Genomic DNA, 13,139 nt, shown 5'->3' on the forward strand with positions numbered 1-13,139 from the left:
GAGCAGTTGTACTGACTTTATTCCCCTCCCTCTCCTCACTCACCCGCCTGCTGTCCCCCTTGCCCTTGAGGCTGTGCGGGGCCAGACATGACCAGACATTGGGGTCCACAGGCCTGGGCACAGCCACCCGCCACCGCTGTGAGGGGCACTGTGGCAGTCCATGCCAACGTTGGAGGCTCAGGCTCCGAGCCCAGCCCCAGCTCCCAAAACTGTGACCGGGGGGGCTGAGGCCCACGTCATCTCTCTGGCCACTCACCCCCAGCTGCCTCAGGACCAGGGGACACTGGGGGCCCTGGGGCAGGGTGGGACAGGCCCCGATTCCGGGCCTGAGGTCTGGCCACATGCACTGAGAAGTCCAGGTAGACAAAGAAAGACCTCCACCCAGCCAAACTCCTGCGGGAGGTGATGACACCAAGCCCCCTCCCCACCACTGCCGCCAGCCCTGGGGGTGGTACGAAGCCCCGGTCTCCTCAGTCTGATATCCAGGTGCTTATTAATTTTTTAAAACAAAAAGGAAATGGAAAGGCTGGTAAAACAAGAACCCCATCCGTATTGGCACTGCTGGGGTTCCATTATTGCTTCAGACCCTCGTGGTCTGGCTGGGAGCTCCCACCCACAGTGGCCCAAGGGGAAGGGAGCATTTAGCACCAGGGACACAGGGCTCCTGTCCCCACTGGGGTGGGACTCCCAGGAGAGGGCTTGACCTGCCCACCTATACAGCTACAGGACCGTTTGGACCAGAGCCCAGCCTGCTGTCGGGCCTTCTCTCCTGTCCTCAGAGGGAAAGTCTAGAACAGGAAACCCAAGTTCTGGGACGGGGTTTCACAAACAGCTCCCCCACACCCAACTCTGACCTCTGCTTCTCAAAGTTTGGCCTGACACCAGGGGCCCTGCCTAGCCAGGACCCCCAGGCTTGCTAAGGCTGCAGTGGGGGCCAGCAAGTGACAAGGCCACCAGCCCCTATAGTAGGCCCTGGTGTCAATGATCAGGTTTGAGAAACCCATGGGGGTCCCGGCCTAGAGCCCATTGGGGAAGATCAACTTTTTGGGGGGAAAATGGGAGCCAGCTCCGAAGAGCTGCCAGGCACTGGGACCAGAGGTTAGAAATAGCAAGGGCGAGGGGAGACGGGTAGGGGGGACCCTGAGGACATCATGGAAGCCCAGAGATAAGGGGTACAAGAGGGAAAGAGCTACGGTAAAGCAAGGGCCCGGGAGGCCCAGCCTTTGGATGGGGAGCCACAGAGTTGGGAGCCAGACAGAAAGCCTTCCTCTCCTGGGAAGGGGCCCACTTCTGATCCCCAGAGGCCAGACAGCAGGGCCCCTGAGGGTGCGTCTGTAGTCCCTGGCTTGTACTGCTCCTGCTGCAGCCTCCAACTCCATCGGGCCAGGGCACTGCCCCCTCCGCCCCCAGAGAGCGGTCAGGCTGTGCAGCTTGGATTACAGACCCTCAAATCACTCGGGCTCCTTGGGCCTGCCCACATCTGTACAGAATAAAGTGCTTCGTTTATTGATGATTAAAATGTGCCCAGCCCCCGGCCCCACAAGGAGGTCAGAGGGGTCTGACACCCTCAGCCCTTAGGCTGACGGGGCCCAGTTCCCCCATGGTCCCCCTTGGCCTCAGGCCTCTTCCCACTCCAGCCATGCTAGGAGGGTGGTGGTGTGGGGGTCGTTGTGGGGGTTTAAGGTGCGAAGAGTATAACAAACAAAACCATATGAACACAATAGGAAAGAGCTTAACTAGGAAACATGTAGCTTATGGAACCTTCCTCCCCATTTTAAAGGCAGGAATAAAGATGTTAAATGACAACAAAAATGGTGAGCTGTTAGTGCCAGCCTCATGGGGGCAAGCACTGGGCACAGGTAGGGTTCCTCCAGGACCCTGCCCGCCCCAGAGGCCTGAAGGTGCAGGCTCCTCTCACCAACAATGCCGCAGGCACCCTGCCACCAGCGCAGAGGGCCCAGGAGGGACAAGGATGCCGGACGCCAGCCAGGGGCAGGTTGTGGAGGGGCCCGGAGAGGGTGAGGCCTGGCTGCCCGCCCTCAGGGAGCAGAGACGGTCACAGACACACACATCTGCTCTAGCAGGGGAGATACGGCCAGGGCAGCTGGTGAGGGGCAGGCTGCTTTGCAAATAGCAGCGCTGCCCCCTGCCCCACGGATAGCACCTTGAAACCTTGTCACGTGCCCAAGCCTCCTCCGAGGGTACTGCCCCTGGTACACCCACTTGCAGGGGTTCCTTGACTGTAGCCCCTGGGAGCTGGTGCTGTGGGAGTCAATCCATCTGCCCACCCAGGGCCTGCCCACAGCACCCAGAGGCACAGGGACCTCGGTGCAGCCTGGTACATGTCGGGGACCCCGGTGCCCGCTGGCAGGGCTGTGGGTGGGGACAGCAAATGCCTGGGGTCCAGCCCCTGCCTGCCCCACGCCACGCGGTGTAGAGCTGGGTCTCAAGTCCTCATGCCTCCCCGCTCCCCAACACACTCCTGAGTATTCAGTCTCAAGCCCCTGCCTGGGTGTCCACAGTTGTCAGTCCACAAGTGTTCCGAAGGGGCTGGCATCCCCACTTCTCCCCAAACCCTCCAGGACAAGGGGGCAAGTTAGGGGGCACAAGGGAGGCAGAGAGGAGCCCACCGAGGCTGGTCCAAGCTGAACCTGGACAACCTGTCCAGCTCAGGCCTCACACCTGCTATCCAGGCCCTTCCACTCTACCTGCTGCCTGCAGCGCCCCCCTCACCTGGAGGGAGGTACTGCAAAGTTTCCTCTCTTTCCTTCACTTCCAAAAAAAAAAAAAAAAAAAAGGAAAGGCTACAAGGAGTCACCGAAAGGGGTCACTTGGGAGTGAGGTGTCCTCCATCAGCTCTGAGGGGCCGCCAGCCAGCACCCCTGCCGGGGGCAGAGGCCTCAAGCAGAGCGTGTCCAGCCACTTCTGGGGATGGGGCAGCGATGCCAGCGGTGGGCCCTCCCACAGGGAGGGAAGGGCGGTGGGGTCGCTCCCAGGCGCCCGGGCCCCAGGTCCTGCACGTGTAGGTCGGGGTTAGTTGTTGGCGCTCATCCTCCCGCCGCTGTTGGCCGTGGTGGGGAAGAGTGGGGGCGGGGCCGGCAGGGGCTGCGGCAGCCCGGGGAGCAGGGGCAGGGCGGGCGCCTGGGGCTGGGCGGCGGGCAGGCCGGGCGCCGGCGCGGAGGGGGCGGCCGGGGCGCCCTCGCCGGCCAGCGGGTGGCTGACGCGGAAGCACTTCTCCTTGTGCGCCTTGAGCATGTTGGAGAAGCGGAAGCGCTGGCCGCAGACGTCGCACGGGTACGGCTTCTCGCCCGTGTGAGTGCGCCGGTGCCGCTTCATGTTGGGCCGGCTGGTGAAGCTCTTGCCGCAGATCTCGCAGATGTACGGCTTCTCCCCTGGGGGGCGGCATTGGGCAGCGGGGCGTCACTGGGGGGGCGCTGCTGCACCCCAGCCCGGGGCCAGCCTCCCTGCGCCCCTGGAACCAAAGTGGGGCTCAGCCCTGGCATGCCAGGACCCTTCCCACCCTGGGCCACTGGGTACCAGCCTCCCGGACCCTGGGACGCAGGGAGCATGGCCGCCAGACTCGGGAGGGCAAACGAAGGTCCAGGGTTGAGAAGGGGCCAGCATCCAGAGCAGGGCCGGGAGGGGGTCCCAGGCCTGGCCCGGAGCCACCCGCGGGGCGGCGGTACCTGTGTGAGTCTTCATGTGCTCGTCGAAGTACTGCTTCATGTTGAAGTCCTTGCCGCACCACTGGCACATGAACTGCTTGTGCCCGATGTGGATGCTCATGTGCGACCTCAGCTGGTACTTGTACTGGAAGCGCTCGTTGCAGTTCTGAGGGGGGCCAGGGGGTCGTGGGGGTGGTGAGGGCAGGGGCAGAGCAAGGAGCCGCCTTCAGGGAGGGAAGCACTTGCCGGGCTCCTGGCGCTGAGCGGTGTAGGAGCAGAGGAGGGGAGGCCACAGGGCCCAGGGCCCCGACAGGAGAGAAGGCCAGCGTGGAGGCCCCTTAATCCCCATCTGCAACTGCACCTCTCTGCCTGAGACGCTCCTCTGGCCACCTCTCTGGAAAGCCTGCCCCGAGTTCCAGCCCAGGCAGACTTTCCACCCTGGTTGTGTGGGGGCGGGGTTGGGGGTGGAGTGGCAGAGCGGGTGGGGGGCAGGCCCATGGGTGACCAGGTAAGAATGGAGTGGGAGGTAAGGGCCACAGACATCAGAGGGAGGGCCCCTCTCTTTCAGAACCCTGTACCCCACCCCACACCCTGGCTTGTAAACAGCTGCTGTCCCTGCCCGGTGCCCCCCGTCCTGGGTGACCCCGGGGCCCGTGTGTGGGGGGTAAGGAAGCTCACCTCGCACCGGAAGGGCTTCTCCCCGGAGTGCTGCAGCGAGTGCACCTTGAGCGACATGCTGCGTTTGAAGGACTTCCCACAGGTCTCGCAGGTGAAGGGCATGTCCTTGGTGTGAGCTAGAGGGCGTGCACCGGGGCTGTCACCGTTCTGGGGTACCCTCCCTACCCGGGGGCCTGTTTCTTAGGCAGGCCCCCTTCCCCGTGGACTAAGTCTGTCTGCTCTGGAGTCTGGCCAGACAAGCATGGAGGCACTTGTGGGTCTTTAGCCCCTGGGCAAGAGAAACAGCCTCGGCTGCCTCACCTGACAAAGTTCTGGGGAAAGACGGAAGGATCCCAATGCGACTGGCCTCAGCTCAGATCCTGATCTAGCCACTGGCTCCCTGCATGGCCTCTGGGGCCTCGGAGACCTGGAGTGCTACTGTGTCTCGGTGGTGGCTTTACAGGGGGTGACGCTTCCAAAGCTGCATTCCCCCCAGAAGCCACGGATAGATGAGGCAGAAGATCCGGGGGGAAGCAGTTGGGGGCAGGGAGGGTCCCCTCAGGGCTCAGGGCTGGTGAACCTGAGCCCAGGAAGGGCCACCAATCCTGGGTTACCCAACATCTCCTGGCTGAGCCCAAGATCCCGGAGTCTCAGCTACAGGCACTGGGGGAGGCCCCTAGCGCTGTCTGCTGGAGCAAGGGGGTAAGGCCCACCTTGGCCACCTTTCCCTTGACCTTAAGTCCATGAGCAGGCAAAGGAGGGGGGGCTGCAGAGTCACCAGACCCCCAGCCAGGCCCACTTAGAGGGGAGGGAGACAGCCAGACCCAAGGCAGAGGTGCAGCCCAGCTCACACTTGGGACACCTCCTTACTGTGTCCAGGCATGGCCCCGGGGAAAGGGTTGCATTCAGAAAGGCCTGAAGGCCTGTGAGGGCCTGGAGAGGAGAAAGAATCAGGGGCCCAGCCTTTCTCCAACTGAGACAGGGCCAATGCCGGCAAGTTCTGGTCCCCAACTGCCGCCTGGTCCGGGAGGCTTTGCGCAGTGCGCGCCCTGCCCAACTGGAGCACGGCAGCCCTGGGCCCAGAGTCTGTCCAGGCCACACCTGCCGCAGTGACCAGCTACCCCAGGCCTCCCCACAGAGAGGGCCCTTCTCACCCCTGCGCACTGCCCTAGGATGTGAAGTCCTGCCCAGCACACCCAACGGCTGGCTGTCTCTGTGCTGAGGCTCCGTCCCCCACTGGCCTAGACTTACCCACCATGTGCTTGCGCACATGCGCCATGGTGTAGAACTTCTTTTCGCAGATCTCACACGAGAACTTCTTCTCCGCATAGCCATGCACAATCTTGTTGTGCTCATGGAGGGACCACAGCTTCTTAAAAGCTTTTCCGCATGTCACACACTGTGGGGTGAGAGGACTTTAGGCCCCGGGTCCTGAGTCAGGACCATGTGACAAAGGATAAGTCGCTGCCCCTCTCTGGGCCTCACTTTCTTCACCTGAATTGTGCTGGAGAAAGAGCCCTGGAGTCCAAGGACCAGCCAAACCTGATGTTCTTGGGATTGGGGGTGGTCCCTCCCTAAACACCCACCTATCTACCACCCAGAGCGGCAGCCTGGCTCCCCTGCATCCCTGAACTCAACTAGGGCCAGGGGTCACCGCTTCCAGGAACCGCCCTTCCTCTGTGCTCATTTCAACAAGGCCTCTCTCTGCAGAGGGGAGACATAACTGGCTGAAGGGCCACAGGGGGTCGGACCCAGGCCCTGACACAGCGGAGATCACCACGGAGCTAGGCCTCAAAGGGCTGACCGTGGACAGCGGGGTACCAGGTCCCCTAAGGCAGTGGAGGGTGGCGGGAACTTGAAGGTCACATCCCCAACTCCTCTTCCCCTGGGCTCTTGTCCTGCCCATCCCTGCAGGACAGCCGCAGAGACCTGGAGGCAAGGCCGGGGCTCAAGCAGAAAGTGGGTCGGGTCGGTCAGTTTTGCCCAGGTCAGAAGGAGCCCAGTGTCTCTCCCCTTCGGAAGAGAGGCTCGGGTGTGTGGCAGGTGGAGAGTCAGAGAGCAGCCCAGCGGGCGGGCAAGTGGGAACAGGCGCACGGAACCAGGTAACCCCCAGGTAACGCTTTTTCCACAGGGCACTGCAATTAGCAATTAGTTCAGACAATTAGCACCCGCCTACCTGCAGCCCTCACCTCACCACCTCTTGGCCACGAAGGTAAACACCAGCCCGGCTGGCCTTGTACAGCCCACACCGCGAGAGGCCAAGCTGGCAAGGCCTCCGGCTGGCTCGTGGCCTGGCAGCCAGCCCGCTTCCCCAGGAACGGGGGCTCTGGCAGCCCCTGCTCTTCCCAAATTTCTCACCCAGTCCCTCTGCCCCAGGCCCAGGCCAGCTGGCATCTCCAGACAGCTGAGGGCAGGGACTCCTTCCTGCCCGGCTGGCCCTCACTTTCCTCAGCCTTTGTGGCAAGTGGAAAGTGGTGCTCCCCAGGGGCACAGCCTCCCCGCATCGCCCCTTTGGTGCTCTGCACAGCCTGCGGACCTGTCCACAGTGGCCCTGCTGGCCTCTGACAGTGGGAAGGATTGTAAAACACTGAGTCACCCTCCTCCCAGCTGGCTGTGCCCCCGTCTCATGTGCTCAGGCAGCTCTTGCCTCTCGTCCTCCCAAGCCCATGCTCCCTTACCCCTCTGGCCAAGGGTACTGTTTGTTCCAATCCTGTCTGCACATCTCTCCACGTGTCAAAGCCCAGTGCTCGCTGTCTCCTCCAGGAAGCTCTCCTTGGTGCTCTCACCGATCTGGGCCCTACCCTCGTGGCTCACCCTAGGCCTGAGCTGCTCTCGCTGTCTGGGGACCTACGTCTGGTCTCCCCAGACTGTCTGGGCAATGCGGGCAGCGAGACCCTGGGTGCCCAGGGCCCAGTTCTGGGCCGGCTGCGTGGCCTCAGCTGGACTGCTGCCCTGCCCGCCCCCACCAAGCCGCCCCAGGCCCACCTGGATGTTGCGCTCACAGTCCGTCTGCCGGTGCAGCAGCAGCTCGCTCTCCAGCAGGAAGCGCTTGCCACACTGGTCGCAGATCTGCATGCGGCTGTGCGTCACATTCATGTGCTTCTCCAGGTACCAGCGGTTGTTGAAAACGCGTGGGCACTTTTGGCACGGGTGGTGCTGCTTCTCCTCCAGCTTCACCTTGGCCCCCAACCCGTCGGTGGCCTGCGGCCCTCGAGCCGGTGCTGGGGCCACTCCAGGGGGCTGCTTTGGCCTCTTTCCACCACGCTGCCCAGCCTCCTCGGGTTCAGGGGGCGCCCGGCGCCGGGCGTTCTCCCGGGACCGCGTGGCCATGCGGCTATGCGGAGGGGGCTCTGCCCGGCTGCCCCTGCGCCCCGCTGGCCTCTGCCTGGTCCCCGCCTCCCCTTCCTCCTCTTCCTCCTCCTCCTCCTCCTCCTCCTCGGAGCTCTCTTGATCCTGCTCACTGTGTCCTTCCTCTTCCTCTTCCTCATCCTCCTCCTGTTCGCTGTGCCCTTCTTCCTCCTCATCCTCCTCTCCCTGACTGCCACCTTCCTCTTCCTCCTCGGCGCCTCCACTGCCACCACCTTCCTCTTCCTCCTCCTCCTCCTCCTCCTCTTCCTCTTCCTCGTCGTCCTCCTCCTCCTCGTCCTCCGAGTGTCTCTGCAGCCCGTCCTCCCGGCCCAGCACCATGGTGGCCGGGCCCGCGGCAGCGCCCGGCTTCCCCTCGGGCGTCGTGGACACGTGCAGAGTCTGGTTGTTGAGGTTCACCTCCACGATGATCTGGGACTGCTCCTGGCGGCTGTAGGTGCCAGCTCCCCCAAGCTCTTCCTCCAGCTCCTCGCCACCCTCCAGCTTGCACAGGCTGGCCGGGGGCCCGCCAGCCTCCTCGACACCACCTTCCTTCTCCTCCTTGAAGAAAGGCTGAGCGGGCCCGAGGGCGGCAGGCACCGTGCCACCGGCCGCCCCTGCCCCGTCCTCCACGCGCACGGAGTAGGGGTCAGGGCCCTCGCGGGCGTAGATCTTGGGCAGGCCCGGGGTGTCGGCCTCCTGCTTGATGTCGCAGTAATAGGGCGGCGCGGCCGGGGCGCAGCTGGTGGCGGGCTGGGCCAGGGCCACCACGCCGGGGCCCGGGGGGCCGAGGGAGCGGGCGTCCAGCAGCTCCTGGCAGGACGCGGCGATGTCGGCCATCTGCAGCAGAGAGGCGGCGCTGAGCACCTCGTGGACGTTGGCCGCGTTGACCAGCAGCTTGGACGTGTAGATGAAGTTGAGGATCTGCTGCAGGCCGCCGGGCGCCAGCGCCTCCAGGGACAGCTCCACACGCTGCAGCTGCTTGTTCTGGGTGAAGAGCGAGTGGAAGAACTGGCTGTAGGCGGCCAGCACGCCTTTGTGCGCCGGGAAGACGCTGCGCTGAGGCACCAGCACCAGGTCCACGTCACAGAGGTCAGGCTGGAAGAGGCGCTGCTCATTCAGACGGCCCATCAAGCAGGCGAAGTGCAGCGCCACGTCCTCCACCAGCGAGAACTCGGCCGCCGGTGAGTCGGTCGTCTTCTCAACCAGCAACTGTGGGACAGAGGGGTTGGGTCAGGCCACGGCCGCCGGCAGGGCCCCCACAGCGCCCACCACCCCGGAGTCAGCCCACCCATCACTCCTAGCTCCACGTGACGGAAAAGGAGCCACAGCTCAAGCAAGGAGAGGAGGGGGAACCAGGATTCAAGCTCAAGTCCGCTGCCCCTCGGACCTCAAACTCTGATCGTGACTTTCTGAGGCCAAAGCTCTGTTAACTTTTTTGGGCTTCCAGCTTCTCTGCTGTGAAACAGAAAGTCTTCGGGGAAGGGAAGAGGAAGAGAGGAAAAAGGATTAGGGTGACCAGCTGTCCAGGTGTGCCAGGACCTAGCGGTTTCCTGGGATTCAGTGCTAAAACCAGGGCATGGACAAACCGGAATTAGGTGGTCACCCCAGCAGGGACACCGGCATTTCCTGAGCTCTGTGGGTTCTCTCCCCCGCACTCACACAAACACACCTAGCCTGCTCATCCCGGGACTTCTCAAAAAGACCCGTCAGGCTCAGCGGCTCACTGCCTGGCCTCTGGCTTGCACCCCTGGGAGAGGCAGCTGAGGGCGTCCCCCGCTCCCCGACAGCAGGCCTCGCCTGGGCTGAGCGCTGGGGGGTAAAGACTGAACCCATGCCCAGGGCCTTTGACTTCTCCCCCCCTGGTCCTGCTGCCCCACCAGAGGAGGCTGGTGAGATCCGGCTAGCCCCCATCACGGCCTCAGACCTGGCCTCAGCCACTCCCCTCACACAGGGGCTCCGTGGGGTGGCGGCCGGGGACCCAGAACCTGTGCTGGCCCCAAGGCCTGCCCCAGACACTCGGCCCTCTGGTCCCTAGACGGCTGGTCAGGCATGGTCCAGGTCCAGAGGGTCTGAGGTGGCCCTGTCTTGGAAGGCCACGCTGTCTGCGGCCTCTGCAGCCCCAGGGAGGCCCTTGAAGTCTGATGGGTCAGCTGATTAAGCCCTTGGGCCACATTGAGCACCTGTGAATTGCGACAGTTGGGGACCAGCTTAATCTTTCCTGGTTCTTTTGACAGTGGCCTCCTCAAAAGATGGGTCCAGTACACAGCAGATGCTCAAATGGTATCGATTACCTGCCTGGCTGGACCAACCGCACAGGGTCCAGGTTCCGGCCCTCCTCGGACCCGGTCCAGCTGGGTCAGACCTTGTCCCACTGCCAAAGCCATCAGCTCACCTTCCCCAAGCACCGCCCTGGAGACCCTGGGGTGAATCCCAGGTCCCCTTCATCCACAGCTACTCCTGCCCCCTGTCAGTCCTGCCACCGCTCGGGCAGCAGCGGGTGTGCTGAGACCGGGCAGTGAGGTGTGTTTGGGGTGTCTATTCTCAGCTCCAGGGCCTCAGAATGGGCCTCCAGGAACTACCAGAGACCACCAGCTCCCTGACCCGCCCGGGCCCCACCCACCTCACACTCACTCGGCTCCCACTCCGGCCAGGCCCTTCGCCGTGGACACCATCTTCCTCGAGTTCTCCCAGCATGCCTCATGCCCCCCAGCCAAGAGGCCACCCCTCTATCTGCCCCTCTGCCTCAGTGCTACTGGCCTGTCCAGGTCTGGCCAGTCTAACCCGGATAGGGTGCTAAGCATCTCCCACCTCTCTCTCTTGACGCAGTCTGATTCACCTTCTGGGAACAACTACCGCAGATAGGGAAACTGAGGCGCAGAATGGAAGAGTCCCAAAGTGAGTAGTAGCAGAGCCTCGGGCCTCACCGCTTTCCTAAAACCACCCTTCCCTGCTGGGCCGGACTCCGCTCCATGTAGAAAGGTATCTTGACCTTTAATGACTTAAAAAGCAGGAAGAGGCACGTGGGGACCCTCCCACCCAGGGGACCAGCTGTGCTTCCTCAGACTCTTCCCCCCCAACCTCGTCCCCAGAGCTGCTCAGATCTGCAGGGCAGTGAATAGTAACAAGGGCTCCTTGGGGGCTCCAGTGGCCAGATAGTGGCAGGGGAAGCGGCCTGGATAAGGGTTTGTCAAAGCCATGGGTGTTGGGGGAAGCCCACTCCAGGCCATGGGCCTGGTCCACCCTGCTACCTCTTCACAGAATGCCTGCCGGTGCCTACCTGCCATGGGGAAAGGGCAGTGCCCAGCCTTTCTGTGTGCAGGCCTGGACCCAGGGCCCTCTGGCTTCAGCAGAGGAGAGGTTAGCCTGGGGGGAGTGCTGCCCCAAAGACTCCATGCACAGGCAGTACCCCAGCTAAGCCAGCACCGTTCTAGTCCCCTGAGGTGCCGAGGACCTCAGGACCGAGCGCTGGAACTAGACTCCTTTGAGGAGGCACACAGATGCTGCCTGAGCTCATAACTGGCAGCCCTTCAGCAGGGCACAGCTGCCCCCTAGCCTGGCACCTTCCATGCAGGGCCCACCAGCTGTGCCTGCCTCCCCAGCCAGATGTGCCAGTTCCCTGAAGCTGCAGACGCCCCTCCCCATCTGGCTGTGCCAGCTGCAGCCACACACCCCGCCCCCAAGGCCAGGCCAGCTTGGCTAAAATGCAGGACCAGGGGAGTAGTCAGGCACTCCTGTTGCCAGTAGGTTTCACTCCCTCAACTTCCTTCCCTCAAGCCTGGGGGAGAATCCAGGTGCCAGGGATATCTACCTGTCCAGGCATTCACCCAGGTCAGAGCTTCTGCACCTGAGGGCTAACATGCTCATGGCCATGAAGCCACTGCCTCCCTAACCTGCCCCAGTGCCTCTCTGGAGGCCCCAGGATGAAACCTGGGCTCCATCTGCACCTCCACCCCCACGACAACCCTTCTCTAGCTGGGCAGCAGCGGTGGGCCCAGTCTGAGCAAGGAGCACAGGCTCAGGACTTTCAGGCTCCTCCTTTTGGGGAGGAGGGTGTCTATTCCAGTCTCCTCTGCTCTTATACCCCTCTTCTTCCCTGGGAAGCAGGCCCAGAGAGGGCCGGGGACCGGCCCAAGGTCACACAGGAGTTTGGACTGGAGCTGCAAGCGGCCCCTCCACACCCAGCTTGGCCCAGGCGCCCCGAATCCCCATGCAGGGCGGCTCCAGCGCCCACGTGGCCCAAGGCCCAGGCGGGAATCCGACCTCCCCCTTCCCCCCATCACCCAGTCCGAGGGCGGTGCCGGCCGTCCGGGCTCAGGGAAGCGCCCCCCTCTGCCAGTGCCCAGCAAGACCTCAGTCTCTCGCGCCCAGGCCCCCACCCCAGGAATTTAACCCCTTCCCCGCCGAGGGCCGCACCAGAGCACCGCATTCCAGGCCCACGGGGACCCAGTAGATGGGGGTCGGGGAGACCCGGCAAGGGGGAAGATCCCTCCAACCACTCCACCCCGAGGCAGCGGCGCCGTGCGCTAGGGAGGACTGGCGGGCAGGTGGGCGGATAAGCGGGGGGACAGGCAGGGAGGGCCTTGCGTACCATGGTGCCGTGGCGCTGGGGACTCACAGGGCCCCGCGGGATCGCGCTGCCCCCGGCGGCCGGGCCGGGGCCGCTCCATGAAGCGCCGCGCTGGGGGCCGCCCCCGCGCAGGGCCCCGCGACCATGGCCCCCGGGGGCGCGGCCGGGCGGGCGGAGGCGCAGGGCCGCGGCGAGTCCAGCCACCGAGCAGCTGCGGCCCCAGAGCCTCGGGCGCGGCGGGCGGGGGGCGCGGGGCGCCGATTGGAGCCCGCGCGTCAGCTGGGGCCGCCGTCTGGACGCTTAAAGGGCCAGGCCGCTCTGCGTTCCGGCGAGGGGCGCGGACACGCGTGGTGTGCGCCATCCCGGAGCTGCCCGCTCCACCTCAGGCCACAGGGGCCCCCAGCCAGGCCCCGCACCTCCCATCCTGGCGGATGGACCCCGGCCTCACTCTCCTGCGCTGAGCCCCCTTTCCGCGTGAGGGAAGTTCGTCTCGGAGTCTAACCTTGGTGCTCTCCAGCTGCGCCACAGAGGCGGGGTCGGAATAGGAGGCGGCCCTGAGATCGAGAGTCTGGGCGCGCCCGTCCCCCGACCAGCTGCAGGAAAGACGTCCACCTGCTCTCCTGAGCGATCCCACGCGGAGGAAGAGGACCGTCACCCTAGCCACGCTTCCCACCCCCACACTCTGGCCTGGGCTGCTCTGATCTGAGTGAGGGTGAGTCTGAGATCTCCAGTTAGCGGCGTCCCTCACCCCTACCAGGCCAGCTCAGGGCTCATTCTGCGCTGTGCTTCTAGGATTTGGTTCTGGTCACCCCATACCTACCTGGTGGCCTCCTCTGGCTGCACAGGTCCTCCTAGGACAGGATACGCAAGAGCTGGGACCACAGCGGTAGTGAGCAAATCCT

General features: G+C 64.1%; 1 protein-coding gene across 1 annotated transcript; it reads right to left on the reverse strand.

Moving 5' to 3' along the window:
* ZBTB47 (zinc finger and BTB domain containing 47) lies at positions 1–12,451 on the reverse strand. The gene is made up of 6 exons (XM_066350724.1): positions 12,259–12,451; positions 7,308–8,879; positions 5,574–5,721; positions 4,344–4,459; positions 3,687–3,831; positions 1–3,392 (listed from the first exon to the last, which is right to left on the reverse strand). Exons 1-6 carry the CDS (start codon positions 12,259–12,261, stop codon positions 3,034–3,036), a joined length of 2,343 nt encoding a protein of 780 aa, XP_066206821.1. The 5' UTR covers positions 12,262–12,451; the 3' UTR covers positions 1–3,033.
* Positions 12,452–13,139: the final 688 nt, after the last annotated feature.

This window comes from Saccopteryx leptura, chromosome 10, assembly GCF_036850995.1.
Source record: "Saccopteryx leptura isolate mSacLep1 chromosome 10, mSacLep1_pri_phased_curated, whole genome shotgun sequence".
NCBI lineage: Eukaryota > Metazoa > Chordata > Mammalia > Chiroptera > Emballonuridae > Saccopteryx > Saccopteryx leptura.

What these genes read in the sequence shown, in the direction of transcription:
- ZBTB47 (XM_066350724.1), bottom strand. An exon ending in ACTGTGAGCGCAACATCCAG is followed by an intron (nt 5,722 to 7,307) that starts GTGGGCCTGGGG and finishes CTCACCCCACAG; the next exon opens with TGTGTGACATGCGGAAAAGC. An exon ending in TGTGCGCAAGCACATGGTGG is followed by an intron (nt 4,460 to 5,573) that starts GTAAGTCTAGGC and finishes CACGCCCTCTAG; the next exon opens with CTCACACCAAGGACATGCCC.